Source organism: Oncorhynchus nerka, linkage group LG26 (assembly GCF_034236695.1).
Source record: "Oncorhynchus nerka isolate Pitt River linkage group LG26, Oner_Uvic_2.0, whole genome shotgun sequence".
NCBI lineage: Eukaryota > Metazoa > Chordata > Actinopteri > Salmoniformes > Salmonidae > Oncorhynchus > Oncorhynchus nerka.
Genome location: NC_088421.1, coordinates 25,210,045 through 25,229,752, shown reverse-complemented (window position 1 = coordinate 25,229,752; position 19,708 = coordinate 25,210,045). Strand labels below are relative to the sequence as shown.

General features: G+C 42.0%; 1 protein-coding gene across 1 annotated transcript; it reads right to left on the bottom strand.

Annotated features, from left to right (window-relative positions):
* Nucleotides 1-3,144: 3,144 nt before the first annotated feature.
* Nucleotides 3,145-18,190, bottom strand: LOC115110773 (uncharacterized). Its single transcript, XM_029636673.2, has 9 exons — nucleotides 18,017-18,190; nucleotides 11,934-12,132; nucleotides 11,694-11,729; nucleotides 11,551-11,604; nucleotides 11,115-11,348; nucleotides 8,466-8,572; nucleotides 8,178-8,343; nucleotides 7,999-8,077; nucleotides 3,145-3,669 (listed from the first exon to the last, which is right to left on the bottom strand). The coding sequence occupies exons 1-9, from the start codon at nucleotides 18,088-18,090 to the stop codon at nucleotides 3,521-3,523; spliced, it is 1,098 nt and encodes a 365-aa protein (XP_029492533.2). The 5' UTR covers nucleotides 18,091-18,190; the 3' UTR covers nucleotides 3,145-3,520.
* Nucleotides 18,191-19,708: the final 1,518 nt, after the last annotated feature.

Below are 19,708 nucleotides of genomic sequence, written 5' to 3'. Positions count from 1 at the left end.
TTTTAAAAGTAGAAGTTCAAATTGTTTGGGTACAGACCTGGATAGTAGGACAGAACTCTGCAGGCTATCTTTGCAGTAGATTGCAACACCGCCCCCTTTAGCAGTTCTATCTTGTCTGAAAATGTTGTAGTTTGGAATTAAAATTTCTGAATTTTTGGTGGTCTTCCTAAGCCAGGATTCAGACACAGCTAGAACATCCGGGTTGGCAGAGTGTGCTAAAGCAGTGAAAAGAACAAACTTAGGGAGGAGGCTTCTAATGTTAACATGCATGAAACCAAGGCTATTACGGTTACAGAAGTCATCAAAGAGAGCGCCTGGGGAATAGGAGTGGAGCTAGGCACTGCAGGGCCTGGATTCACCTCTACATCGCCAGAGGAACATAGGAGGAGAAGAATAAGGGTACGGCTAAAAGCAATAAGAATTGGTCGTCTAGAACGTCTGGAACAGAGAGTAAAAGGAGGTTTCTGGGGGCGATAAAATAGCATCAAGGTATAATGTACAGACAAAGGTATGGTAGGATGTGAGTACAGTGGAGGTAAACCTAGGTATTGAGTGATGAAGAGAGAGATATTGTCTCTAGAAACATCATTGAAACCAGGAGATGTCATTGCATGTGTGGGTGGTGGAACTAATAAGTTGGATAAGGTATAGTGAGCAGGACTAGAGGCTCTACAGTGAAATAAGCCAATAAACACTAACCAGAACAGCAATGGACAAGACATATTGACATTAAGGAGAGGCATCCTTAGTCGAGTGATCAAAAAGGGTCCAGGGAGTGGAGAGGTTGGTTTGGGGGTCACGGCGATTTAGACAGCTAGCCAGGACATCGGTAGCAAGCTAGCATAGGATGGAGGTCTGTTGTTAGCCACCTCTTGCGTTCCGTCAGTAGATTAGTGGAGTTCCGTGTTGTAGAGGGATTAGTCCAAATCACACAACAACAAAAAATAAAAACAATAGATATAGTTATAGAGGCCCAAGAAGAAACATGTTAATAATAAAAATAAATAAATTGTCCGATTGTCTATTCTGAGAGCATCCGGTAAGACAGCTAACGGTTAGCAGGCCGCAGATGGGCATTCAGGTAACGTCGCGACGGAGGAGCCAGCCGGATCTCCTTCGGGTAGATAACGTCGGCAGTCCAGTTGTGAAGGCCCGGAGGGGCTCCGTGTAGGCAGTAAAACGGGTCCGGATAGGTGACTGCAGCCCAGGAGTGATTGAGCTCAGGAGTGGTTGGAGCTCGCTAGCCCGGAGTAATTGATGTTTGCTCCGGAATCGACGAAAGCAGATAGACACACGGATAGCAGCCAGCTAGCTGTGAGATCCGGGAGTGAATGTCCAGAGAGCAGTTGAAATCCAGGGACATGGAGAGAAAAAAATCGGTCCGGTATGTTCCGTTCCGAGCCGCGCCGTACAAAACTGGCGATAGATTTTCGAGTTAAAGGATAGCTAATGACCACAAACCGTGGTTAGCTGAATACGAACGAGTTGCCAGTAAAGAAGCTAACTAGCTTCTGATTAGCTTCTGGCTAGCTCCTGGCTAGCTTCTTGGAGGATTGCAGATTTGATTGCAGATTTGAGGTAAATAATACGTATTTATACATATCAATTGGTGAGGCAGGTTGCAGGAGAGTGTATTGAAGATGAGTTGATGGAAAATAAAAATAAAATGTATGTGAAAAAAAAGTTGTAAATATATATATATACACGACACGACAAGACGAGGACAAAAGACGTCTGAACTGCTATGCCATCTTGCAATTGGCTCGCTTGACTGCAGGAATGTCCACCAGAGTAGTTTCCAGATAATTGAAAGTACATTACTCTACCATAAGCTGCTCCTAACGTTGTTTTAGATATTTTGGCACTACGTCCAACTGGCCTTACAACTGTAGACCACGTGTAAACAGTATGTCTGTAATAAAGGCCTTTTGTGGGTAAAAATTCATTCTGACCCATGGCTGCTGCACCCCTGCCCAGTCAAGTGGAGTGAAATCCATAGATTAGGGCCTAAATAATTTATTTAAAAATGGATTGATTTCCTTATATGAGCTGTAACTCAGTAAAATCTTTGAAATTGTTGTATGTTGCGTTTATATTTTGGTTCAGTATGCATATGTGAGGTTTTGTTCAAATCAAAAGGGTTGCTGTTAAAAAGTGATTAAATTAAAATAGATTTACCCATGTCAGACATCAGTGACCGTGCTCCCACCAGCATGGCAGCTCCCATGCCCCCAACTGGAATTATAGTATGGCCTCAAGAGTGCTTAGTATGGTACATATGATTAAAATAGCTAGTAATGCATTTGTCTTCATGTCCTTTGTAATCAAGATCAAGTAAGGTCTGAACACCGATGATGAGACAGCCTACAGGAAGGTCAGAGACCTGGCAGTGTGGTGCCAGGACAACCTCTCCCTCAACGTCAGCAAGACAAAATGAGATGATAGTGGACTACAGGAAACAGTGGGCTGAGCACACCCCCATTCACATCTAGAGGATCAGGTCGAGAGCTACTAGTTCTTCGTTGTACACATCACGATCCAAAAACATCACAGTTGGGAGAGGCGTTAACATGCTCTCTTCACCCGCGCAGGAGGCTTGGCATGGGCGCTCAGATCTTTAAAAAGTTCTACAGCTGCACCATTGAGAGCATCTTGACTGGCTGCACCAGCTCTTGGTATGGCAACTACTTGGCATCCGACCACAAGGCGCTACAGAGGGTAGTGTGTACATCACTGGGGCCAAGCTCCCTACTACACAGAACCTCTACACCAGATGGTGTAAAAGGTCAGTCTTAAAAATGGTCAAAGACTTCAGCCACCCAAGTCATAGACTTCCCTCTGCTACCGCGTGGCAAGCCTGGGACCAAAAAGCAACTTAACAGCTTCTACCCCCAAAACATAAGACTGCTGAACAGCTAATCAAATTGCCACCCCAAAGATTTACATTGACCCCCCTTTTTTGCACTGGCTCTATGCACTCACTGGACTCTACCCACACATACTACACTGACACTCCAACACACACACACACACACACACACACACACACCACAGCTGCCACTGTTAATGATCTATCCTTATTGCCTTGTAATTTTTACCCCTACTACCACGTACCCTACACATTGAACTCTGTACTGTTCCCCCTTGTATAGATCCTGGTTGTTGTTACTTTATTGTTACCGTTTCCTTTCTTAAGTAAGCATTTCACAGTACACCCTACACCTGTTGAATTCAGCACTTGACAAAAACAATTTGATTTCAAAATAAAGCAAGTGCTTTTAGGGATCACCTTATCATTAATCAATCATCTATGCATGATGTTTTGGCTGATTGAATTGATGCAGGTGGTACATAAATTCCTGACCCACACTGATGTCTCTGCTAACAATCTTGAAACAGTGCACCAGCCAAACATTGAACCAAAGTGTTTTTCAACAAAATGATCACACCGTAGAAAACCAAAATAACTTCCCCAAAAATATGGCAGCATGACTGATAGAGCACTGATCCAATAAATGATTCAGGTTTCCATGGCATGATGATCTTCAGAGGATGGTTCACTGTTGGGGTTACCGTCTGTGTTACTCTCTGTGTTGCTCCTAAAAAAGGAGACCCTTGTAACTGTGCTCTTTCCAGCCGTTTCCTTCCCAGATTCAATGCCAACCATGCCTGTAATAACAAATGCACATAAACACAATATGACCAACAAATTGCAACGTAACAATTACAATAAAATGTACAACAGTTAACACGCTATGTAATACACTAAGTATTCACTTAATTCAAAAGTTATGTTGAGACCAAGTTATTCTCAAACATCTTTCGAAAAGTCTGAAGAGGTAAACCTGTAGCTAGTGAACTGAAGGGATAGCTGGGAACGGCACAAACTCAACCTTGGCTGGGAACCATACCATTCTACCTATTCTGCAGACGCAAGAATTCTGGATCAAAAGGCGCTTAGTGGCATTTTTAAAGGCCACATCTTGGCCGTGTAGATACATTTTCGCATATAAATCAATTTCCTGCAATCCTAAAGAATTTAGCCATGGCTAATGCAGTGCTAAATTAATTGTTTTGGGCATTTTCAATTCTCCCAGTAGTTCAAAAATATATAAACTAAAAAATAAAGAAACGTTCTCACTATCAACCAAGTTTATTTTCAGCAAACTTAACATATGTAAATATTTGTATTAACAAGATTCAACGACTGAGAAACTGAACAACTTCCACAGACATGTGATTAACAGAAATGGAATGTGTCCCTGAATAGGGGGGAGGGGTCAAAAATCGAAAGTAACAGTCAGTATCTGGTGTGGCCACCAGCTGCATTAGGTACTGCAGTGCATCTCCTCCTCATGTACTGCACCAGATTTGCCAGTTCTTGCTGTGAGATGTTACCCCATTCTTCCACCAAGGACACCGCAAGTTCCCAGACATTATTACGGGGAATTACGGGGAGCCCTCACCCTCCGATCCAACAGGTCCCAGACATGCTCAATGGGATTGAGAGCCGGGCTATTCGCTGGCCATGGCAGAACACTGACATTCCCGTCTTGCAGGAAATCGCACACAGAACGAGCAGTATGGCTGGTGGCATTGTCATGCCGGAGGGTCATGTCAGGATGAGCCTGCAGGAAGGGTACCACATGAGGGAGGAGGATGTCTTCCCTGGAACGCACAGCGTTGCCTGCAATGACAACAAGCTCAGTCCGATGATGCTGTGACCCACCGACCCCAGACCATGACGGACCCTCCACCTCCAAATCAATCCCTCTCCAGAGTACAGGCCTCGGTGTAACGCTCATTCCTTCAACGATAAACGCAAATCCGACCATCGCCCCTGGAGACACAAAACAACGACTCGTCAGTGAAGAGCACTTTTTGCCAGTCCTGTCTGGTCCAGCGACGGTGGGTTTGTGCCCATAGGCGACGTTGTTGCTGGTGATGTCTGGTGAGGACCTGCCTTACAACAGCCCCCTGCCTACAAAAGCCCTCAGTCTAGCCTCTCTCAGCCTATTGCGGACAGTCTGAGCACTGATGGAGGGATTGTGCGTTCCTGGTGTAACTCGGGCAGTTGTTGCCATCCTGTACCTGTCCCGCAGGTGTGATGTTCGGATGTACCGGTCCTGTGCAGGTGTTGTTACATGTGGTCTGCCACTGCGAGGACGATCAGCTGTCCGTCCTGTCTCCCTGTAGTGCTATCCTAGGCGTCTCACAGTACGGACATTGCAACTTATTGCCCTGGACACATCTACAGTCCTCATGCCTCCTTGAAGCATGCCTAAGGCACGTTCACTCAGATGGGCAGGGACCCTGGGCATATTTATTTGGGTGTCTTTCAGAGTTAGTAGAAAGGCCTCTTCAGTGTCCTAAGATTTCATAACTGCGACCTTAATTGCCTACCATCTGTAAGCTGTTAGTGTCTTAATGAACATGCACCTGTGGAACGGATTCACTGAACAAGCATGGGAAACAGTGTTTAAACCCTTCACAATTAACATCTGTGAAGTTTTAGATTTTCACAAATTCTTTGAAAGACAGGTTCCTGAAAAGGGGACCTTTCTTTTTTTGCTGAGTTTATATAGATAATATTTTCTACATTCTTTGAATCTGGTTTTAGAGTTATTTAAGTTAAAACAGAAAAGTTTTCAAACACACAAAAAAATCAGTGTTAAAAATAATTTTAAAAGGCCCTATCTTGGCAATGTAGATATTTCTTAAAAATGTATTATATACACACACACACACTGTACCAGTCAAAAGTTTGGACACACCTACTCATTCAAGGGTTTTTCTTTATTTTTATTACTTTCTAGAGTAATAGTGAAGACATCAAAACTATGAAATAACACATGGAATCATGTAGTAACCAACAAAAAGTGTTAAGCAAATCAAAATATATTTTATATTTGAGATTCTTCAAAGTAGCCACCCTTTGCCTTGATGACAGCTTTGCACACTCTTGGCATTTTCTCAACCAGCTTCATGAGGTAGTCACCTGGAATGCATTTCAATTAACAGGTGTGCCTTGTTAAAATGTAATTTGTGGAATTTCCTTCTTAATGAGTTTGAGCCAATCAGTTTTAGGGGTGGTAAACAGAATATTCTGTAAAATACAAAGTCCATATTATGACAAGAACAACTCAAATAAGCTAAGAGAAACAACAGTCCATTACTTTAAGACATGAAGGTCAGTCAATCTGGAAAATGTCAAGAACTTTGAAAGTTTCTTCAAGTGCAGTCGCAAAAACCATCAAGCTCTATGATGAAACTGGCTCTCATGAGGACCGCCACAGGAAAGGACGACCCAGAGTGACCTCTGCTGCAGAGGATAAGTTCATTAAGCGTTACCAGCCTCAGAAATTGCAGCCCAAATAAATGCTTCAGAGTTCAAGTAACAGACACATCTCAACATCAACTGTTCAGAGGAGACTGCGTTAAGCAGGACTTCAAGGCCGAATTGCTGTGGGGAAACCACCACTAAAAGGACACCAATAAGAAGAGACTTGCTTGGGCCAAGAAACACGAGCAATGGACATTAGACCGGTGGAAATCTGTCCTTTGGTTTGATGTGTCCAAATTGGAGATTTTATTTTCCAACCGCCGTATCTTTATGAGACGCAGAGTAGGTGAATGGATGATATCTGCATGTGTGGTTCCCAATGTGAAGCATGGAGGAGGTGTGATGGTGTGGGGTGCTTTGCTGGTAAGACTGTCAGTGATATATTTAGAATTGAAGGCACACTTAACCAGCATGGCTACCACAGCACTCTGCAGTGATATACCATCCCATCTGGTTTTAACTTGGTGGGACTATCATTTGTTTTTCAACAGGACAATGACCCAAAACACACCTCCAGGCAATCACCCAACCTCAATCCAATTGAGATGTTTTGGGATGAGTTGTTCCGCTGAGTGAAAGAAAGCAGCCAACAAGTGCTCAGCATGTGGGAACACCTTCAAGACAGTTGGAAAGGCATTCCTCGTAAAGCTGGTTGAGAAAATGCCAGAAGTCTGCAAAGCTGTCAAAGGCAAAGTGTAGCTACTTTGAAGAATCTAAAATAGAACATGCATTTTGATTTGTTTAACACTTCTTTGGTTCCTACATGACTCCATATGTGTTATTTCATCATTTTAATGTCTTCCCTATTACTCTACAATGAAGGAAATAAAAATAAATAAAAACCCTTGAATGAGTAAGTGTCCAAACTTTTGACTGGTACTGTGGCCCGTTCCTGTAGGTTCATGCTCTACAACATCCGCAGAGTACGACCCTGCCTCACACAGGAAGCGGCGCAGGTCCTAATCCAGGCACTTGTCATCTCCCGTCTGGATTACTGCAACTCGCTGTTGGCTGGGCTCCCTGCCTGTGCCATTAAACCCCTACAACTCATCCAGAACGCCGCAGCCCGTCTGGTGTTCAACCTTCCCAAGTTCTCTCACGTCACCCCGCTCCTCCGCTCTCTCCACTGGCTTCCAGTTGAAGCTCGCATCCGCTACAAGACCATGGTGCTTGCCTACGGAGCTGTGAGGGGAACGGCACCTCAGTACCTCCAGGCTCTGATCAGGCCCTACACCCAAACAAGGGCACTGCGTTCATCCACCTCTGGCCTGCTCGCCTCCCTACCACTGAGGAAGTACAGTTCCCGCTCAGCCCAGTCAAAACTGTTCGCTGCTCTGGCCCCCCAATGGTGGAACAAACTCCCTCACGACGCCAGGACAGCGGAGTCAATCACCACCTTCCGGAGACACCTGAAACCCCACCTCTTTAAGGAATACCTAGGATAGGATAAAGTAATCCTTCTCACCCCCCTTAAAAGACCTAGATGCACTATTGTAAAGTGGCTGTTCCACTGGATGTCATAAGGTGAAAGCACCAATTTGTAAGTCGCTCTGGATAAGAGCGTCTGCTAAATGACTTAAATGTAAATGTAAGTGACCCGATAAAGTATTACAATGGCATAAAAATCCCTGCTATGGTACAGGAATTGCACTCACCTTGCGGATCAGTGTCATGCCCACCCTCTTGATTTGACTGGATTGCAAAGGAACTCTCTCTGAGCTCTGCAGGACTGAACTGTAGGAAATATAAAAAGGACAGGCAGAAACACACACATTCAATTGAAATGCAATCCATTATGATAATCCATTCAGCTATAACTAAAAAGTAAACTTACAGACAGATCCCTAGGGGTGGTGACCGGCTGTGGTCCTTTGCAGCACAGCAGAGAGAAAGGTCTCTGCTTGGTCTTGGGGTGCTCCTTGAAACACAGGCTGAACACCTTTGCAGGGAGGCAGACATCCCAGTTGTATGGATGGTCATTCACAAGATCAGACACCATCCTGTTGGTGTTAAGGTCACCATGGTCAAATATGAAATTAAACACCATATTTAAAAATATATATATAATTTGACCTTTTTTAACTAGCCAAGTCATAGAAAGAAATGTGTCTAAAACACAAACCTGCTGATCAGGGTCTGTGTGGTCAGATCCAGCAATCCAACTTGCCGATGACGGTATAAGAGAGAGAACCCACTCAGCTTCAGAAGACTCTTCAAAGCAACGTTGATCTGAAACATGAATAAATGGAAACAGCTCATGGTTGTTTAATGAACCACTTTGACCTATTGACCTCTACCGCATATATGAACCAACATCAAAGTTGTACTTCTGCAAGGTACACTACATGACCAACAGTATGTGGACACCAGCTCGTCTAACATTTCCTTCCAAAATCATGGGCATTAATATAGAGTTGGTCCCTCTTTGCTGCTATAACAGCCTCCACTCTCCTGGGAAGGCTTTGGACTAATGTTGGAACATTTCTGCAGGAATTTGCTTCCATTCAGCCACAAGAACAGTAGTGAAGTCATGGACAGATGTTGGGCGATTATGCCTGGCTTGCAATCTGCGTTCCAAATGTGTTTGAGGTCAGGGCTCTGTGCAGGCTAGTCAAGTTCTTTGCACTGATCTCAAAAAAACATTTCTGTATGGACCTTGCTTTGTGCACGGGGGCATTGTCATGCTGAAACAGGAAAGGGCCTTCCCCAAACTGTTGCCACGAAGTTGGAAGCACAGAATCGTACAGAACGTCATTGTATGCTGTAGCATTAATATTTCCCTTCGGAAACTAAGGGACCGAGCCAGAACCATAAAAAATAAACAATAAAAACAGGCCAAGACCATTATTCCTCCTCCATCACCAAACTTCACAGTTGGCACTACGCATTGGGGCATATCAAACTGTTTGTCATGAAGCTCCTGACAAACAGTTCTTGTGCTGATGTTGCTTCCAAAGGCAGTAACTCCACAATAACAGCACTAGCAGTTGACCGGGGCAGCTCTAGTGGGGGAGAAATTTGACAAACTGATTTGTTGGAAAGGTGGCATCTTATGACAGTGCCACATTGAAAGTCACTGAGCCCTTCAGTAAGGCCATGTCTGTGTGTTAGATTTTATACACCTGTCAGCAACGGGAATGCCCGAAATAGCCAAATCCACTCATTTGAAGGAGTGTCCACATACACTGCTCAAAAAAATAAAGGGAACACTAAAATAACACATCCTAGATCTGAATGAATAAAATATCTTATGAAATACTTTTTTCTTTACATAGTTGAATGTGCTGACAAAACAACAAAAAACACACAAAAATGATCAATGGAAATCAAATTTATCAGCCCATGGAGGTCTGGATTTGGAGTCACACTCAAAATTGAAGTGGAAAACCACACTACAGGCTGATCCAACTTTGATGTAATGTCCTTAAAACAAGTCAAAATGAGGCTCAGTAGTGTGTGGCCTCCACGTGCCTGTATGACCTCCCTACAACGCCTGGGCATGCTCCTGATGAGGTGGCAGATGGTCTCCTGAGGATTCTCCTCCCAGACCTGGACTAAAGCATCCGCCAACTCCTGGACAGTTTGTGGATGGAGCGAGACACGATGTCCCAGATGTGCTCAATTGGATTCAGGTCTGGGGAACGGGCGGGCCAGTCCATAACAACAATGCCTCCCTCTTGCAGGAACTGCTGACACACTCCAGCCACATGAGGTCTAGCATTGTCTTGCATTAGGAGGAACCCAGGGCCAACCGCACCAGCATATGGTCTCACAAGGGGTCTGAGGATCTCATCTCGGTACCTAATGGCAGTCAGGCTACCTCTGGCGAGCACATGGAGGGCTGTGCGGTCCCCCAAAGAAATGCCACCCCACACCATGACTGACCCACCGCCAAACCGGTCATGCTGGAGGATGTTGCAGGCAGCAGAACGTTCTCCACGGCGTCTCCAGACTATCACATGTGCTCAGTGTGAACCTGCTTTCATCTGTGAAGAGCACAGGGCGCCAGTGGCGAATTTGCCAATCTTGGTGTTCTCTGGCAAATGCTAAACGTCCTGCACGGTGTTGGGCTGTAAGCACAACCCCCACCTGTGGACGTCGGGCCCTCATACCACCCTCATGGAGTCTGTTTCTGACCGTTTGAGCAGACACATGCACATGTGGCTGCTGGAGGTCATTTTGCAGGGCTCTGGCAGTGCTCCTCCTGCTCCTCCTTGCACAAAGGCGGAGGTAGCGGTCCTGCTGCTGGATTGTTGCCCTCTTACGGCCTCCTCCACGTCTCCTGATGTACTGGCCTGTCTCCTGGTAGCGCCTCCTTGCTCTGGACACTACGCTGACAGACACAGCAAACCTTCTTGCCACAGCTCGCATTGATGTCCCATCCTGGATGAGCTGCACTACCTGAGCCACTTGTGTGGGTTGTAGACTACGTCTCATGCTACCACTAGAGTGAAAGCACCGCCAGCATTCAAAAGTGACCAAAACATCAGCCAGGAAGCATAGGAACTGAGAAGTGGTCTGGTCACCACCTGCAGAACCACTCCTTTATTGGGGGTGTCTTGCTAATTGCCTATAATTTCCACCTGTTTTCTATTCCATTTGCACAACAGCATGTGCAATTTATTGTCAATCAGTGTTGCTTCCTAAGTGGACAGTTTGATTTCCCAGAAGTGTGATTGACTTGGAGTTACATTGTGTTGTTTAAGTGTTCCCTTTATTTTTTTGAGCAGTGTACATACAAAAGCATGATGTGACAAAATATATCGCTCACCTTACTGGTAAAGTTCTTCTTCAGTCGAACAAGGATTCCAAAAGGGAAGCCAAAGTGAGAGATGACTTCTGCTACATGTTGTGCTACCTCAGTAGAGCTACAACCTCTCAGGGGGAAGGCCTCCACCCATTTGGAGTAGAAGTCTGTCAAGCTCAGAACGTACTGGTGTCCGTTCAATGTCAAGGGTAGCGGCCCTCTGATGTCTATAACCAGCCACTCCCATGCGTCTTTGATCTGGGTAAGAATGGGAGACAATGTATAGTACTGTTTTAATGACACTTATAAACATGTTCCTCAGACCTTTCTTGGTTTTAGATCCAGAGGTTGACTGTCACAATCACATTAGAAAAAGACAGACAAATGAATCAATGATCAACTTGGAGGCTCTATCCCTAACCCTGTATTAGAGACTGAATGTTTACACATCCTTCATTACCTCTATTATGTGCTTGAGGGGTGGAAGTTGGAACTCCATGTTCTCACATACCACCTGAAAATAAAGTGTATCGTAGATTTTTTTTTTAAAGTTACTGGCATATAGCATAAGCTTTTGGTTGTTCTTGCGAGTAAACAACTTACCTTCGGGGAAACATCTTTGACTGCCCAGGTAATACTCTGTAAAGATCAATATGGTGAAAATATGAAAAAGTCTGCTTCGAGCAAAACTCCAGGAAATAATCCCTGTACATCTGGCAAAGCAATAGCGTTGCTCAACTCAGCGCCAACGAACATGTGCCAATTGAAACTCAGTTTGCGTAGTACATCAAGGCCGAGTTGAGCAACAAATGAGGAAAAAGTCAGAGGTTATATTAAAAGTACCTTCTTTTGAAAATTTTTGGGATAGTCGAATATAGTCGGGACTGCGTCTGGCGTGAGGCGTTGACGTATGTCCCTCCCGCAAATATACTTGTCTTCAAAGTGAACAGAGCACACACGGTGGTTTTGTTGCGGATTCCACCCTTTACACTTCATATTAATAATCCATTGTTTGCGTCTTTCAGGATCATTTTTGGGGAATCTGTTACCAAAACATTCATACGTCAAAAATTGGCATCACAATTACAGCTATCAAATGAAGAGTAAATCCATGAATGGTTTATGCAACAGATTTCTAAGAGAACAGCATTGCCAAAGCGCAGAGTTTTCGTACAACTATCAAACTAGCTGACGTCAGCTAGCTAAATTCTCCTGCAAACCATTTGTACTAGCTAGCTGAACCAGACCTCCAACACTCAGAAATCTCAGATTCAAACTCTTACAAGCGTTATGTCAATATACAGTAGTTTATCATCAAAGAGTTTTGCTGAGCAACTTTCTTCATTTAATCCCGTTACGGCCGGTGTGTACTTCCAAAAAAGTTCTAAATAAAAATGTACAAGCAACCAAAAAAGCACCTCCAATGTAAATCACTCCTTACCGGCACGCACAGGTCGAAAGTCTACAACAACTCAATTTGTTTCCCCTTTGGATATTGGTTAATACATTCAGAGTTCTCTCATCAATACCTATTTGACGGAAGGTCCTAGGATGACATATTTAGAATCAGATGACGATAGAGGCCAAGGTACAGCCTTTAAAAAAATATATATATATAAATATATATATATGATTTAACGTATTTTATTTAAAAATATGAGCTCAAACATACAAATAATTCATGTTTAATGGCTTCCAATCCACATGCTAGAGATCGATAGTCAAGTGTGGTGTTCCCTGACCTCTATTAATCCACATAAAGAAAACATTTTCAATAGCTTCCAGTCCACATGACATACACATCTAAAACCACTCAATAATAGGTCACTGATCTCTCCTCCATAGGAGGGAAATAAAATTTTCAATTTCACTGATTTTACATGAATATTTCCTCTGGTAGGTCTAATTTTCAATAGCTCACTGTCCATATGAGCTATAGATCTCTAAAGACAAGTGTGGTGGGTTCTTTGACCTGTCTTATAATATTTTTTATTATTATTCATTCCCTTTGTTTTACATTTACATTTACATTTAAGTGATTTAGCAGACGCTCTTATCCAGAGCGACTTACAAATATTTATCTTCTTACATATGTGGTTATTATTTCACATACAGATCTACTATTTTTTTCTCCCCAATTTCGTGGTATCCTAATTGGTAGTTACAGTCTTGTCTCATCGCTGCAACTCCCCTACGCACTGCTTCTTGACATACTACTCGCTTAATCCGGAACCCCAAGCACAGATCAAAATCCACAAATAAATTGTAATTTGACCACAAAAAAAATCAACATTTTGCAATGGTCATCTCAGTCTCCGGACTTGAACCCTATGGCTTGAACCCCATGGCACTCCATATTAGAAGTCGATCGATTAATCGGAATGGCCGATTAATTAGGGCCAATTTCAAGTTTTCATAACAATCGGTAATCAGCATTTTTGGACACCGATCATGGCCGATAAAATTGCACTCTACGAGGAGACTGCGTGGCAGCCTGTTATGCGAGTGCAGCAAGGAGCCAAGGTAAGGTGCTAGCTAGCATTAAACATATCTTATAAAAAACATCTATCTTAACTCTACATGGTTGATATAATCGATGCGGTGCCTGTTAATTTATCATTGAATCATAGCCTACTTCGCCAAACGGGTGATTTAACAAGCGCATTCGCGAAAAAAAAGCGCTGTTGTTGCACCAATATGTACCTAACCATAAACATCAACGCCTTTCTTAAAATCAATACACAAGTATATATTTTTAAACCTGCATATTTAGTTAAGAAATTAGTGTTAGCAGGCAATATGAAACTAGGGAAATTGTGTCACTTCTCTTGCGTTCATTGCACGCAGTCAGGGTATATGCAACAGTTTGGGCCGCCTGGCTCGTTGCGAACTAATTTGCCAGAAGTTTACGTAATTATGACATAACATTGAAGGTTGTGCAATGTAACGGGAATATATAGACTTATGGATGCCACCCGTTAGATAAAATAAGGAACGGTTCCGTATTTCACTGAAAGAATAAACGTTTTATTTTCGAAATTATTGTTTCCGGATTACCAAATTAATGACCTTAAGCCTCTTATTTCTGTGTGTTATGTTATAATTAAGTCTATGATTTGATATAGCAGTTTGACTGAGCGGTGGTAGGCAGCTGCAGGCTCGTAAGCATTCAGTCAAACAGCACTTTCGTGTGTTTGCCAGCAGCTCTTCGCAATGCTTCAAGTATTGCACTGTTTATGACTTCAAGCCTATCAACTCCCGAGATTAGGCTGGTGTAACCGATGTGAAATGGCTAGCTAGTTAGCGGGGTGCGCGCAAATAGCTTTTCAAAGGTCACTCACTCAGACTTGGAGTAGTTGTCCCCCTTGCTCTGCAAGGGTTCGCGACTTTTGTGGAGCGATGGGTAACGATGCTTCGAGGGTGGATGTTGTCGATGTGTTACTGGTTCGAGCCCAGGTAGGGGCGAGGAAGCTATACTGTTACACTGGCAATACTAAAGTGCCTATAAGAACATCCAATAGTAAAAGGTATAATAAATACAAATGGTATAGAGAGAAATACTCCTATAATAACTACAACCTAAAACTTCTTACCTGGGAATATTGAAGACTCATGTTAAAAGGAACCACCAGCTTTCATATGTTCTGAGCAAGGAACTTAAACGTTAGCTTTTTTACATGGCACATATTGCACTTTTACTTTCTTCTCCAACACTTTTTTTTTTGCATTATTTAAACCAAATTGAATGTTTCATTATTTATTTGAGGCTAAATTGATTTTAATAATGTATTATAAAGTTAAAATAAAAGTGTTCATTCAGTTTATATATTTAATAAATAAAAATTGGCCGATTAATCGGTATCTGCTTTTTTTGGGTCATCCAATAATCGGTATCGGCTTTTAAAAATCATAATTGGTCGACCTCTACTCCATATGCACAGAATTAAGAATAAAGGATCTAGAAAGATTCTGTATGGAGACAAGGTCTAAGACTCCTCCCAACGTGTTCTCCAATCTCATAAATCATCTTAGAAAAAGGCTTAGTGTAGAGTACAGTGTGTCTGTAGAAAATCAAAGGTGAGGAATTTTGAAAATAAAAAGGTGTACCTTTGATAAGAGGCAACAAAGCCACCGCAATGGTCTGTAGTGCATATGGAAAGTGAGCTATTGAAAATTAGACCCATCATGGGAACTATTGATGTAAAATCAGTAAAATAAAAGAAGCAATTCTGAGTGGTGTAGCCTACTATGGAAAACGAGGGAGGTCAGAGACTTACAGTACCAGTCAAAAGTTTGGACACCTACTCATTCATGGGTTTCTTTATTTTTACTACTTTCTAGGGTAATAGCGAAGACATCAAAACTATGAAATAACACATATCATGTAGCAACCCAAAAAAAAAAAAGTGTTAAACAAATCAAAAAATATTCAAAGTAGCCATCCTTTGGGGCGGCAGGTAGTGTTGGGCCAGTAACTGAAAGGTTGCTGGATCGAATCCCTGAGCTGACAAGGTCAAAATGTGTCGTTCTGCCCCTGAACAAGTCAGTTATAACACACTGTTCTCCGGTAGGCCGTCATTGTAAATAAGAATTAGTTCTTAACTGACTTGTCTAGTTACATTTTTATTTTATTGCCTTGATGTCAGCTTTGCACACTCTTGGCATTCTCTCAACCACCTGGAATGTGCTTCCAACAGTCTTGAAGGAGTTCCCACATATGCTGAGCACTTGTTGGCTGCTTTCCCTTCACTCTGCAGTCCAACTTATCCCAAACCACCTCAATTGGGTTCAGGTGATTGTGGAGACCAGGTCATCTGATGCAGCACTCACTCACTCCCCTTCTTGGTAAAAATAGCCCTTACACAGCCTGGAGGTGTGTTTGGTCATTGTTCTGCTGAAAGACAAATGATAGTCCCACTAAGTGCAAACCTGAATGCTGTGGTAGCCATGCTGGTTAAGTGTGCCTTGAATTCTAAATAAATCCCTGACAGTGTCACCAGCAAAGCACCCCCACATGCTTCACAATGGGAACCACACATACGGAGATCTTCCTTTCACCTACTCTGCATCTCAAAAAGACATGCTGGTTGGGAACCAAAAATCTCAAATTTGGATTTCCACCTGTCTAATGTCTATTGCTCGTGTTTCTTGGCCCAAGCAAGCATCTTCTTATTATTGGTGTCCTTTAGTAATGGGTTCTTTGCAGCAATTCAACCATGAAGGCCTGATTCTCAGAGTCTCCTCTGAACAGTTGATGTTGAGATGTGTCTGTTACTTGAACTCTGAAGCATTTATTTGGGCTGCAATCTGAGAACTCTAATAAACGTATCCTCTGCAGCAGAGGTAACTCTACGTCTTCCTTTCCTGTGGCAATCCTCATGAGAGCTAGTTTCATCATGGAGCTTGATGGTTTTTGCGACTGCACTATAAGAAACTTTCAAAGTTCTTCAAGTTGTCCAGATTGAATGACCTTCAATGTCTTAAAGTAATGGACTGTTTTTTCTCTTTGCTTATTTGAGCAGTTCTTGCCATAATATGGACTTGGTATTTTACCAAATAGGGCTATCAAAGGGGAGGAACAAAAAAGTGTAACTTTGATAAGAGAATTGAAGGAAACCGCCACCCTTTGTCTGTAGATCATATGGATAGGAAGGTATTGAATATGCCAATAAAATCTGATCAGTGAAATTCTAATGAATGTAGCATGGATGGGGGGGGTCAGTGACATCTCAATTTCACCTGGATGTGAAGGGTTTGAAAAGTACCCTTGTAAATTGGTCAAATATAGCATAGTAGTTAGACGTAACTAATAGAAATGTTGGGCCATTCGGCAACTGGAGTCCCTATGCAGTGTGTGTAATCTTCATATTATGGCAAGGACCTCCTGGACGGGAATGCAAACATTGTTTTGCTTACACGCAATCACCGGCATTGCACTTTTACAACAGTCCTAGACCAGCTGAGCACCAGAAAACAGCATATTGCCTCCTTTTCGGCTCTGTTAAGAGTAGAGTTCTACCACAGAACAACGAGTCGCTCTGGATAAGAGCGTCTGCTAAATGACTTAAATGTAATGTAATGAGACAGATATTTCACAGAAGGTATAAATGTGAAGCATCCAGTTGGCGTTTCCACTCGCTAGCAAATATGGTGATGTTAGATATTACTGCACTGTTGAAGCTAGAAACCCAAGCATTTCATTACACCCACAAAAACATCTGCCTAACATGTATGTGTATATATATATATATATATATATATATATGGCTTTTGTCAAGACATTAGGCAAATTTTGTCATCTGCTGAAAATTTTTAATCTGTCAAACAGAGTCGACTACATTTTCTAGACTTTACCCTTCGCCAAAGTTGATAAAAATGGCATTGTTTTGGGGTGCAAGGGCGAATTGAGTTATTGCACAGGTCAGAGTAGGCGTTCCCTAAAATAAATATGCAAATAAATGCTAGAACGTGCCAACAGAATTTCACTCGCTCCTGTTTGGCTCTGCCCACCTCCTTGCTTGTTCTGCCTACTATGATTAATTTACCCACATTGGAAACGACAGGCTCTGGTCCATCTTGGGTTAGTTATACAAATCTTTGGTTCTACTTTTGGTAAAAACAAAGGGTGCACCTTGTTCTCTACCGTCATATGATACTAGATATATCACTCATCCTAGGGACCTTCCGTCAGAGACCTAACTTTTACTTTAGGATATTCGGGGGTTAACTGCGGTTATTATATACTGTTAATATAATCATATTATAACGCTTGCAGACATTGTGAATCGGAGCTTTCTGTTTCACGAGCTACAACAGCTGGTTAGAACTTTAGTATGCGTTTGCCTAAGCTAGCTGCCGTAGTAATTTAGTTAGCTAGGCATCAAACGTGGCTCTCGAGGTAGTTTTAACAGTAGACTAATACTTACCTAAAAAATCCCACACCAGCTTTGGGGCTGCGGTTTTTGCAGTTGTATGCTGAACACAGTGACAGTGTTGGCATTCTTGTCGCTGTATGACAGGAACAAATATGAACCACGCAGGACTACTAACTAGCTAACCACTCTCTGAAGTGTTGCCAATTATATTTCAGTGAGAATACTTCTTTGTTGGGGTTTTACGAAGCACTACTTCCAAAACGCTGTATTGCCGCCACCTACTGTGCGGGATGAAAACGTTTTTTTTTTTTTTTTTTTTAAATAAAAATATCCCACTGCCCGCCACTGGGCTTCCTTTCATCACCATATTTGGTAATGAGTGGAAACGCTAACCGGATGCTTCAAATGTATACATCTCCTGAAATATCTGGCTCATTGTTCTATCTGCGCACATACTGTACTGTCTTTGACCCAGCCTTTTTTTAAGCCTCGTTTTTTATTTTTTATTTTCTATTAACAACAAATCAATACATAAAGCACATGAGGGAACACAAGCATACATATATTACAAACAATAGACAATCGAGCTAGGGGGTACAATATCACATTACAATTACACAAGGACCTTAATGGACATGCATATACTTACAATTCTAACAGCTTTTTTGTTAGTAGAGCATTTAACCGTCTTAAAATACAGTTCAATTTATTTTTGTAGGGTACGAAAATGTGGTTTTCTGTTTGTAAATTTACATTTGTGTATATGAAATTTGGCCAAAAGAATAATGAAATTAATTACATAAAAATGTTTCCGCTTATTTCTATTGTATGTAAAAGAATCCAAATAGTACATCGCTCCACAATAGTGTAAAATCTTCATAAATATGTTCAATTATAAACCTACTGATGTCTTCCCACAGTTTTCTTACATGCATACAATGCCAAAAAAGATGCAAAACTGTTTCTGGGTGGTCATTACAAAAGGAGCAATTTGAGTTGATGTCTTCCTTAAACTTCTTCATATAGTGATTGGCAGGATAATATTTATGAATAATTTTAAAGGAAACTTCCTTAACTTTGTTAACAAGTAGGTATGTGTGTGGCAACATCCAAACTTTTTCCCAACAGATATTATCAATAAATCCATTCCAATAAGGCATGACATAAGGTATACATCATCCTGCTGAAACAAGGATCGTATCGCTCTGTTGTTGAATGGACCAAAAGAGAAACAAATCTTTCCTACTGATGAGTCAACAGGGTCAATAGAAGGTAGGCTCTGAGGGTCAGGTCTTGACACGTTCCTGAATAACATAGCAACACCTGAGGGAATGGCATCTAAAACAATTGCAAAATCTTTAGGTGTTACAGGGACCTTGTAAAGTGATAAGAATTCTTTATAACTGAGTAAAAGACCCTCTGCATTTACCAGTTGGCTCACCAATAGGATATTATTTCGGAACCAATATTCTAAAAACAGAGAGGTATTTTTATACAATATATCCTGATTATTCCATATATAATATCTGTGTGGAGAAAAATTGTGTTTATAAATTAAGGACCATGACAAGAAAACCTGCTGTTGAAAAGCAGAAAGTTTCACTGGAACTTTGTCAATATTATAATTGCAAAACAACATTGAAGTTAAGGCCACCAAAAGTAGAGAAGACATGATGAGGAATAAAATTCCATATAGAAGTGGGTCTTCTTAGGAATTGTTTTATCCAATTGATCTTAAAAGTA

Excerpts from the sequence above, each read along its gene's own strand:
- LOC115110773 (XM_029636673.2), bottom strand. The coding sequence starts at position 18,090 with ATGCCAACACTGTCACTGTGTTCAGCATACAACTGCAAAAACCGCAGC. Across the intron at positions 11,730-11,933 it reads CCAAAAATTTTCAAAAGAAG|AGTATTACCTGGGCAGTCAA; the intron begins GTACTTTTAATA and ends TGATCTTTACAG. Across the intron at positions 11,605-11,693 it reads TCAAAGATGTTTCCCCGAAG|GTGGTATGTGAGAACATGGA; the intron begins GTAAGTTGTTTA and ends CTTTATTTTCAG.